This window comes from Scomber japonicus, chromosome 2, assembly GCF_027409825.1.
Source record: "Scomber japonicus isolate fScoJap1 chromosome 2, fScoJap1.pri, whole genome shotgun sequence".
Taxonomy (NCBI): Eukaryota; Metazoa; Chordata; class Actinopteri; order Scombriformes; family Scombridae; genus Scomber; species Scomber japonicus.
In genome coordinates, this window is record NC_070579.1 from 32,389,663 (window position 1) to 32,401,595 (window position 11,933).

Sequence of the window (11,933 nt, forward strand, 5' to 3'; positions counted from 1 at the left end):
AGCGCACACAAGAACTGCTGACATACTGTACACTGCTGCATACTAATATTTATAAATTATATAATATGCTGCACTCCAACAAACAAACAGAAGCAATCACAACCTACATCTCTTTTCTCTGAATATATCGCACTAAACTTGAGTGTCCCTGGAGTCAATGGTGAGATTGAATGGGTCTCTTCAACTAAATAAAAACTGATTTATAATCTTTGTTTTCAAAATGTCAGTAAATATGAGCTTTGCTAAAGACGACAGAAATATGTACTCTGAACAGATGTGGAGGAAGGAAGACTCAAATGTTTATTAGGTAGATAGAAGTGATCTAACAACACAGAATTATGTTGAAATTTTGACTTGATGTCATGTATTTTTGATTCCAGCATGTTAATAAATATGAATATGAAAATTGATCATCTGTATTTAGTCCTTCACTGTTAAAAAAAAGGAAAAAACTAATAAAAAGAAAAAAACAAAGGGAAAAAAATTAGGAAACAAAAAGAACAGTAAAGAAGGGATCCTTCTCCCAGGACGACGCAATAGATGTGTGTACAAAAGAGACCAAAAGACAAAATCCAGCATGAAAATAGGAAGAGAAAAAGAGAGAGATGAAAGAGAGATAAGGAGGGGGAGAGTCATACAGCTTGGACACTCGTGCTTGTGGGACAACAGATAAAAAGAAGGTTAAAAAAATGCAATAATTATATAGAACTATTACAATTGTCTTGTTGGCAGGAAAGATTAGGTTTTTATTTAGTAATCTTAATAAGAAAATATTATAGTAACAGGTAGAAGGGCCTCAAGTGATTAATAAGAGACCAGCTGGATGGTCAAAGCAAAAAGTTGAGTTTTAAGTTGAGTTTTAAGTAGATTTAAAGGACTCATCAATTTCAGCATGTTTGATGTCAACAGGGAGATTATTCCAGAGAAAGAGGTTTGATTGACTTCTTTTGAACTCTGAGGACTCACATGATCTCACTTAAGAACCACTACAGCAGTCAAAGCAAGTCCACATTTTGAAATAACTAAACAAGAAACAAGAAGCTCCACTCTGATTCCACAAATCTATTATACTATATTAATGTATTTCATTACAATCGTAATGCTGTGTCATTTTCAGAGTATGACCTGAGAGTGGTGCTGGTGGGTCAGGAGAGAGTGGGGAAGAGTTCAGCAGGAAACACCATCCTGGCAAAGAAGGAGTTTGACTGTAAGTTCAGTAGCACACCTGTGACACTGAGAAGTGAGAAGAGAGAAGGTTTTGTTCTGGATCACAGAGTCAGTGTGGTTGACACTCCTGGGCTCTTCAGCACTGAGCTGAGTGAAGAGGAGGTGAGAGCAGAGCTGATGAAAGCAGTAGAGCTGAGCTCTCCAGGTCCACACGTCTTCCTCCTCACCATCCAGCTCGGAAGATTCACTGAACAAGAACAGAAAGGTCTGGAGACACTGAAGATGATGCTGTCCCCTGCAGTCACTGATCACACCATGGTGCTGTTCACTTATGGAGACCGACTGGAAGATACAGACATAGAGCAGTTAGTCAAAGAAGATGAGAACCTGAAGAAGCTGCTCAAGAAATGTAGAAATGTAGCGGCAAAGAGCTCTTTGACAAAACTGATTCCAATCTTCACTACTCTTTGTAGTCTGTGTGTGGATCTTTGCTGCCCTCTGCAGGGTCACTGCAGAACTGTAGGCTCTGTTCAGCTGCAACCTGATGCTGAAAACAGGTGGGCAAGTGTACAGGAACAGCTACTAGAAACAAAAGCAGAAGCACAGGTCATCACACACACATCTTGTTTTGTTTTTTTGACAGTAATATCATATATTAACTTTTCAGATCCTCCTGCTCTTCAACAGTTTGATGGTAACTGGTTCAAACTTGCAGGTTGTCAGTCTGAAAGTTCGCTGTGGAACACAAAACACACAAGGACCATAATAGAAGAGTGTTGATAGGTATATTTATAATATTTGTCACTCACTCCATAATTAGTTATAATAATAATAAGTTACGTAGTTTTAACATTACCTACATCTATTATAATTTCAGTAAACTCTATCACTCTGCTATGCTCCATCACCTCCTTGTGTCAGATATTTTCAGATTCATTTATTCCACCACAAACCTTTTCACCCTTAAGCCTTCTGCAGCGCACTAATGTAAAGGTAAGGCCTCAACAGGTGGTGTTGAGTCATTTTCAGTTGCGAAAGCTGCTAACTAGCCTCGTTCACGGGCCAAAACTACCACAGAAAAAGCAACATTGACAATGCTTCATCTCCAACAAGGCGGAACTAAGGAAGCCATATTGGTGAGTAAGTCAACTTTAATCAGAAGAGGTCTGTGTGTAAGATGAAAAGAACAGAAAAGGATCATGTAGTTTCCGTTAATACGCGCACATAATAAGTGCAAATAATGCAGAAAATGTAGCAGAACACAATATTGTGTAAAACACACAAGCTTGCTTTCTAGTCATCTATTACATTCACTTTTTAATTATGGTATTTCATTTGTTCTATTATGTCACCAATTGTAGCCTAACACTTTTGGTCCAGAACAATGAAAGTGCACACTTTCATTACATAATTATGCGCATGGAAGGTAATCTAATCTAAGTGCCATTTAAAGGCACATTTGTTATTAAAATGTTAACACTCGAGAATGATCACAACACCATTGACTGATTGATTGATTTGTCTTTTACACCATAGATGGACTAACACCATGGATACCTGAGGTTTCTTTTGGCAGTTCTTGTAAACATGAACATGTATTAGGCGTGTTTGATAAATTAAAAAACACATTCTTATTCTCTAAGCCTAACACATGAATATAGAGCAAATGACCATTATGCTGAAAACATTTGATTATGATTGTGCATTAATGGAATATTTGTGTCTATGTTTTTCATACATTTTAGCATACTAACTATAAATTGACCTATTTTATTTTACTACTGATCTCCAGACAGGTTTGTGTCTAAACATACAGTCCATTCACTTCCACAGAAATAGCTAAGTAAGCAGACCTTTAGTATATTTACCACAGACATGTGTCCTCAAGGTCAACAGAGAACCTTTGTTCTCAAATACAGATTCATGTACACTTTCTTTGTTGTATATAGTTATTAATATCATCTTTGAGTTTTGAGTCTTAAAATATCACAATGTATTCTTTATTTAATATGATTTCAAAAATGTAAACTGCAAACAACCAATAGAGACAGTACATCACATCAAAAGAAACCTTTAAATACGTTTTCAAACTCATTTGATGAGATACAAAAAAACCCCAAGATATTTTCAAGTGTCAATCCATCGCTCTCAGATGATAATAAACCTTGAAAATATATTAAATATATTAAACAAATCAAGTCATTTTTCCTTTTAAGTTTACAATTTGTTACATTGTGTAGATTTAGCATTCCGCCAGCCCTTGTTCATTGACTTCTTGTGTGGTCCTTCTCTGTTTGGACAGCTTTCTGCAGTAGAGGCTTACATGGATTGGGTGAATAAAGGTGAGTAGGGACACCAATGTGACACCCACATTTACCTGAGAGAATGAGAAAAAAGAAGTATGGGAGAAAAGAATGAATGTGGGTTTTTATAATACCAGGAAATCAAGAAAACATTGGAGATGCAGTTGTGTTACTGCAACATGATGGCTCATTCTTCAGATTTAAGCGAGGCTCATCACAGAGTATCACAGAAACTCACGTAGAGAGGATCACCCTTCAGCTGGTACTGGATGAGACGTAACATAGGAAACTGGAGAAGCAGCACTAGAGCTGATAACGACATCGCTATCCCTGACATCTTCCCAAAGTGAGACATTGGGAAACTGCAAGAGATGTTAAGTGAGAGAGACAGCAGAGAAGAAAATAGCAAAGGAGAGAAGGAAAAGTTATAAGTTAATGAAAACAAAAGAAGCATGTTATTTAGATCTGGGATGGATATACTGTCATGTGTGGTGGATTTAAGGAGAGTTGAACATACGCAATGCTGATGAAGGCTTGGTGGCCTCCGTAAAAAAAGGAGCTGTTGACAACCTGCAGGATGAAGGTGAGGTACTGCAGAGGGAGGATGGGACAGGTGAAACACACACAGAAGAGGAAACACTGCAAGGAAGTTAGGAAGAGGGCGAGAGAGGATGAGTGCAGGTCTGCCTCCCTCCTGGTTTCCCCTAAGAAATAGACAGTAAGTTAAAAACTGAAGTCACCATAAATCACACATGAACTACATGCAGAGCTACAAATCTAAAGTTTGGACACCTTCTTATTAAAGTCCAAAACTGTATTTTTTAAATTCAATTACATATATATTTTTTTAGGAAACTCTCTTAAGAATCCTCTGTAACATACATTCCATGAAAGTTTATTTTCCACTTCTGACCATTTAGTCAATATAGAGCTGTTTTAGTGCTGGATGGTTAAATTTGTGCCACTAACCAGAAGCCAGAGGCCTGCGCTTGTTTCTGTCCATGATGAAGCCATTCACAGGTGCAAATAGCACTCCGCCCAGCTGTGTGAAGGCAAATGCATTGGTGTAGTGACTCACTAAAGGATGGGTAGACAGAAAGGGAAACATTTAGCTTAGAGGGGGAAACACAGTGATAAATGTGCAAGAAGCGCAGTTGAAAAAGTGAAGTGAAGGTGCCCAGTATCGTGAAAGTACATGTTTTAGCTACTCAGTTTCTGTTTTATGGCAGTTTACTATGGAAACCAACTTGTATAGTCTTGGTGTTGAGAGATTATTCTGAGATTTTGCGCTCTGGCCTCAGCTGTCAAAAGCATCACACAAGATTTGTTTTTGGAAAATCAAGCATTGAAGCCAACAATTAGGAGTGAAAAGTTAAACATTTGCAGTCCTCCAGATATACATTGTTTCTCCAAGCACCAACAAGTGAATGCACCAACCATAGTTTTCAAAGCCTGACTTCAAAATGAAAGTAAGCATGGTGCAGAGTGGAGTAGTCAGCAGCATGTGTGCAGTAATATACAAATGTATGAAATATAAAATCTGCAAATCACCAGTTCTTTTCAGAGTCAATGATCCCAGTTACTGACTTAGTGATGTCCTATGGTGATCAGCTAAGCATACAGACCAGTTCTTCATCCCTCTAACAGATCTGCATTCAATGATTAACCTCCAAAAAAAGATTGTGTGTGAATTTGCAAAAGCCAACCTCAGTTCTGACTAGTGTTATTTAAAAAGATATAGTTAATTACTCCTGTAAGCAATAATAAGTCATGATTATCTGTGCTGATATACAACAGCAATATTGCAATCATACCATTGCTATACACAGTAATAAAGTTACTTTAAGATACTTTGGAGTGAAGAGAAATGATAACTGGTACTTAAACATCAGTACTGTTGTCATGGTAACCTGCAGTTTACCTCCAGAACTGATTTTGAACAGTGGTTAAACTGTTGACTTGCGCTACCTTTTAAGTTGCTCAATGTTTGATTTTAACATGCACAGAAAATATCACTGATTGGTGCATTCAACACTAAAGCCACTGCAGCATCTTAACAAAGTCTGCCACCTGACCTTCATATCCTGCTTCTGATTTTGACAAGCAGTGAGCAACACCCAGAAAATCCTCCAAGAAAATTCAATCATTTTATACCTCACCTATGGTTTGGTTGTTATCGGCTAGCCTGGTGAGCACGGGGTTGATGGTGGCTAAGAACATGAAGTGACTAAGGAGGGTGGTGACCACAAACACCAGGTGCCACAAGAAGAGCCAGGACAATACACAGCTCCGGAAACTAGCTGCTGGATGAGATTGAAAACAGGCAAACCAATTTTTCTATAGGAACATTTAACTTCACTTTTTTCTGTATCATTTTATATCTTTTATTCTCCTTTTCTTGTCTACTTTCTTGGCTACTTGAGGTAGTGAGTACCTACATTTCCCAGAATTATTTTAAAGACGGTTGTTCTTTGTAATATGGGTAAAATGTTCCTGGTTGTTGAAAATATAAGAAAGTCGGCAAAGATGTATGATGCATGTACTTCACACACTATGGATGACAAATCCACACAGTTGAGGCTGTTGAGTAAGGTGTAAATCTATGCTTCTTCTACTGACCCTTTGGGTTGGGAACCCCTGGCTAGCAGACAATCATGTGTTTTCTAACTCACATTCGAGAACAAATCATGTCCATACCTTCCGCTTTCTTGGGCTGATGCACTATGTTTTTACACAAAGGCAAAGAAGAATCATTCCCTTTCTCATCCTTTTGATTTTCTTCCATTTCTTCTTCTTTCTTGTCGCTCTCTTCCTCTCCTTCTCCTCTCCCTCTTCTCCGGCCGGGCCAGCAAACCCTGTCAGAGCAGAGCTGCTGTTTCAACAATCACACACAAAATGGCCAGGGTATTATCAATAGAGGACAATTAGGATAGAGTAGTTTTTTTCTGACCCATAAGTGTATGTTTCTGGCATGGGGTAGGGGATATGTCCTGTGGGCATCAGGAAGAAGGTGCGGAGCAGGAGGATTATGCTACACAAGGTGAGGAAGAGGAAAGACGAATGCAGAGACACTCCTCTATCGTGCAGCAACTGTCCACATAAAGAAAGACAAAAGGTGAGGAGGTATATAATTTATACTGTGGATTGAATCACCCGAGTCTATTTAAAATGTTAGATTGCAGCACAAATGTCTTACCTTTATGAAAAAAAAGACAGCAGCAGATGAATCATAGGCCCCATTGTAGATGGTGATGATGGTGGAGCGATAGGAGTCAAACAGGTTCCCCACCTAAAATTCCTCAAATTCATTTTATTTACCTCCTCATACACTGTCACACACACCACAAGTTTTTTTGAGCTGGGTCACCACAAACCTGAGCATTGGTGATGTAGAGGACAGTTCCAGCAATAATGAGACATGACAAAGCAGGGTACAGCAACACTGACATCTCTGTGTGACAACCAGAGCAGAGAGACCAAATGAGAGGTAGCTATAACAACATACTTCTGATATACTTAGTGTAAAAAATTCCAATTTACAAAACAACATACCTGTGTTTGACAGGGTGAAGAACAGTGTACCAGTGATGTACAGAAATCTGTGAGAAGTTAACCATGACATGATCATGAGATTGGAAACAGTTCAACTGTGTCAGGACACATTTCAAGGTCTCTCTGTGTGAATAAAGGTTTAATTGAAAATTGTAGGAATAACAAACATCCAGCTACTGTATGTAAATGGACTTAATTGCTGAAATAAGTAGTGCATGGAGAATATAATTTGACAAGTTGCCCATTCAAAGACTTTCAACATAATGCACTGTTGCTGTCGTAGAAAGGCATGTACAATACATTGTGTGGGGCTCTACTTTGACAGCATGATGAGACCAATGCCAACACTGTCGGGTCCAGTTCACAAGAACAATGGGCGTATATCTAAATCTTAACACTTTCATTCATAAAGGGCAACTATGTGCAAAAGGGTTGGGTGATTATAAATAGAAGGGTTGTAGTGATTCATTAGCAATCTGTGTCATAGTAGCACATGAGAAAAATGGCTCAAATAATTTAGAGAAGAGAGAGGACAGGCATAAAAAGTAAGTTTTTATGCCTGTTATTATTGTCCTGGAAGTTAGTTAAAGAAGATTCCTTCATGCACTTGCAATGTAATTCAACTACGTATGCTTCCTGTGAATGTGGGAATGCTTCTTACAGTGTCTGAAACAAGAGACTTTACTACAGCCAGAGAATAAATGTTATTTCTGCATCTAATTTGCAGCCGTAAAAATAAAAGGAAGGTTAACTGTCTAATTTGCCTTGACAGCTTGCAAAGTCATGAACCTTCTCGAACCAAACTTGGCAAACATTTGGTGTGCTCACATAGCTATTAGCCTTGTTGCTGTGGTTCCACAGCGGTCAAAGACATATCCGATGGGGAAGCGCAGTATGGTGTTGGTGATGGAGGCGACAGACATGACCTGAGAGAGGTGCTCATCCTGACCGCTGCAATCTGGAGGAAAGGAAGAAAGATCAGAATTAATAAGTAGTGTTCTGAAAACATTTCAAGTATAAAAGTTAAAGCTCTTCAAGAGTATGAAAATATATACTTCACTATAATAACAGGTTGGTTCTAGTCCTGCTATGTAATGACATTTACTGTGCCAATGTAACTTGACTGACATATGCAAACAAAAGAAACAGCAGTGCAGGTTTGTTTGTCCTTCAGGCTTAACTGATATTAATGCAAAATTTTAAATGTGCTTTTTTCATTACATCTTTAGTGACTCATGCTCGGTGATAAACATTAATCAAAAAATATTATTCTTAATTTGATGTCCAGGAAGCATTATACCTGTGTAGACAGTAAAGTCTTCTTCTCTGGTGGCATTGTCACAGTATCCAGCAAAATATCCATCGACTTTCAGCACGAACACCAATGAAGCCCAGCCAAACGCCATCCCTGTGACCAGCAAACTCTCTACCAGTCCTGACAGCAGAGTCAACCAATGCTGCCTCGTTGCTCTCCTCTCTTGACATTTACACATGCTGCCACACGTTTCTGCTCCTGCCTGAGCAGCTCAGACAGTGAAATGTAAAGGTGACGTATAGTTATGACCATTGGAGTTGTAAAATCATTTCAGCAACCAGGCGGTTATCTAGAAAAGTACAGACATTATTGACAAGAGTATGATATAATCAATACACACACTTAGTGGTTACATACACTGCACATGTATTTACAGTGTAAAAAAGCACATTTTGTGTGCTGTGGTATTGAAATTGAAACGAATTCACTCTGTTTTGACAGTTGTGTTGCAATGCATCAGATTATACATTTTTCCCCTCTTACCTACAAGACTTGTGTACATGCTGTTAGCTGTAAGGAATGAAGGCTTGCTTGCTGTCTCTGTCTGTCAGGCATCAACTGCTGTGTTACACTGAACCAGTCTTCCTACTGTCACCGTGGGTGGGGCACTTGAAAAATAGTTAGTTATATAAAGGCTTGCCTGGGGAAGACACCAGAATGTGACACTGTCAGAGAGATAGCATGATACATTTTGCTGATAGTTGCTACCACAGGATTTGCAAACGATGAAACAATCCATGACAGGTAAGAGGAGACAACATCCACACTCCAATGAACAAAACCTATTACACCTTAGACACACTGTGGTCTTTGCTTCAATCTATAAGATCATAGCAGTCCCACAGCACCCACTATGGTCTGAATATGCACTTCTACCTTCAAGGCGAAAGTATAGCACGCCCAGGACTAAAGGATGCATCACATCTGTTGTCCTACACAGCATTTGGCTGCTTAACAAGCTTTGATCATATGACACATTACTAAATTTGCACTTGATGTTATTATCGATTACCAAAATTATGCTTCTTTATTAATGATTTCACTCATTTTGTCATGCATGTCTGTTGGCACTTTGATGTGTCTTTGTGTTCTCTTCGTGCAAAGCAAATTCTCCTAAGGATAATAAATGTTTCTTTCATTCATTCATTCCGCTTTACAGCTCTTCCAGTGTTGTGACCACCGCAGTTGTCTGCAACCTCATAGATAACCATCGTCCTCTCTTCTACTTCATCACTCTCTAAAGCTGCATTTGACACTATTTTTCTCATTTGCCTAGTAAGATGTGTGTAGGCCTACAGAATCATCCTGTACCAAAACTAGCAGGGCATCAGTTCATACCCTTCACTTTTTACTGGCTGCTTGTAAGACTAAAAAAATGATGAAATCCAGTCTTCTAAATTAAGATAATATGTTTTGTTTGCTTGTTTTTATCTGCTTTGTCTGTTTTAGTCATATTCTGCACATTTACATTGATATTATTTGTTTGAGTGTAAATCAATGTGCACAGTGGTGATGAAAGAAATACTCAGACCCTTTACTTCGGTAAATTCCACAGTGTAGAAAATAGATCATAAGAATAAGATTCCTGCATTCAGATTTTAAAAGTACACTAGTAAACATCATGGTGACCAAAATGCCACAGTTTGAGAAATAATGTACTTATACTTTCATTCTGAGGATCAACCTCATGGATGCACCAAGAGGACTGAACACAAGATGGCAACCTCTTCATTCAGTAAAAGTTTTACAGCTTCATCAGAGGTTTTAGGACCATGGAGCATGAACATGAGAGCTAATCTGTGAGTGAGTAAACTGACCTCATGATGACTCTTCTGCACATAAATCTTTTAATTAGACCTAATGGTTCAAACTGTGAAAAGTCATTAGGAGTGTTAATTTATTCAATAATTTTTCAGCTGTTGTTTGTGACTGTGACCACTATGTTACAATCTGGGGGGGTTGATCAATAGTGATGTTACAGGTCAGTCAAATATGTGATAATAGCTCACATAGAAATACTGCACTCCTAAATCACCATCTGACATCTTGTGGACCTTGATTTGCAAAACTCCCAAAACTAAGGATTTGAATTGAAAGATTCTATATATTTTTTATGTTTTTTCAGATTTGTTTTTGTTGAGTTTACTGTTTATTACTTAATACGTATAAAGGTATCATTGTTAGATTTGTTGGACACAGTGCATGTACAGTATATGTTCATTGTTATATGTATTGTTTGGGATGTTTGCTGAAGGCTGTGTGATGACTTTTTCTCCTGCTTTAGGTTAAACATTGAGAATTGCATTGAAAGCACATGATAACACTGTTTTAGATGGCAATTGTAACTTTAAACCTTCTTCAAGCAATACTAGAGTTCACGAGCACTGTGAGACAAACAGAAGTATTACCTGCGACTTGAATTGTAGCTAGCATTACAAAGATTTGCTTAATATATAGGAAGGCCCTCTGTAACACCAGAGCCATCTATTACTTGTCATTAATAGAGGAGAATAAAGGCTGACAAAGGATCATAAGTCTTTTGATCCATATATTCGTGTAGCTCTCAGTAGTTACGACTTCATCACATTCTTTAATGATAAAATTTTAACTATGAGAGACAAAATGAATCACCTCCTACCCTCAACAGGCACTGCTTTATTCCCAAATACACAAGCCTTAGGAACAGCTGTAAATGTGATATATATGTAGACCGTTAGACTAAATTCATCAATTTTCAGTCTTTCTAAACCATCAGCCCCTTCTCTTAGACCCCATCCCAACTAGGCTGCTTGAGGAAGTTTTACTCTTAGATAGCACTTCTTTACTAGATATGATCATTTTGTCTTTAGTAACAGTCTATGTGCCACAGTCATTTAATTACAACAATAATATCCCTCCGCCACATGGACAGACCACATCAAAAGACAGCTGCTGAAACATTAAACACTGGATTTTCATAGGAGTCTTCAAAAAAGCGCAAAAATGAACAAAAGTCAAAAGCAAAAAAAGACACATACCGTGTAAGCTGGTCCACCTGAGCAGCAGCAGCCTCACTAGTAGTTGTAATTAAACCTCTTCTTAAAAAACCTAGTCTTGATTTACTGTAGAAATAGTTCAGTTTCTATCATCCTTAACAAAGCAGTCGCCAATAATTTCTGTGACTTTCTACATAATAATAGTTCATTTGAGAAATGTCAGTCAGGATTTAGAGCACATCATAGCACAGAGGCAGCACTGGTGACAGTTACAAGTGGCCTCTCATTGGACAAAGGACTCCTCTGTACTTGTCTTGTTAGATCCTAGTGCTGCATTTGACACCACTGACCATCATATAACAGAGACTGAGACATATAATTGGCATTAAAGGAATTAAAAGATTCCAGTTTGTACATGTTAACGTAGGTTCTTCCACTATTCACATTATATATGGATCCTTTAGACAGTAATATGTTTAGGAAACACTCAATTTACATTTCAGTTGTTATGCAGACGATACTCAATTTTATTCATCAATTAAACCAGATAGGCCTAGACTGCAGGGGGACTTCCCATGATGCACTGAGCTCCTCTCTCTTTCTCCCCATCTCCATCTGTAC

General features: G+C 38.2%; 1 protein-coding gene across 1 annotated transcript; it reads right to left on the minus strand.

Moving 5' to 3' along the window:
- Nucleotides 1-3,409: 3,409 nt before the first annotated feature.
- On the minus strand, nt 3,410-8,900 carry LOC128366581 (equilibrative nucleobase transporter 1-like). Its single transcript, XM_053327322.1, has 13 exons — nt 8,838-8,900; nt 8,323-8,626; nt 7,851-7,980; nt 7,023-7,069; nt 6,845-6,921; nt 6,667-6,759; nt 6,421-6,560; nt 6,168-6,325; nt 5,630-5,773; nt 4,440-4,547; nt 3,988-4,174; nt 3,709-3,832; nt 3,410-3,544 (listed from the first exon to the last, which is right to left on the minus strand). Exons 2-13 carry the CDS (start codon nt 8,513-8,515, stop codon nt 3,410-3,412), a joined length of 1,536 nt encoding a protein of 511 aa, XP_053183297.1. The 5' UTR covers nt 8,516-8,626; nt 8,838-8,900.
- Nucleotides 8,901-11,933: the final 3,033 nt, after the last annotated feature.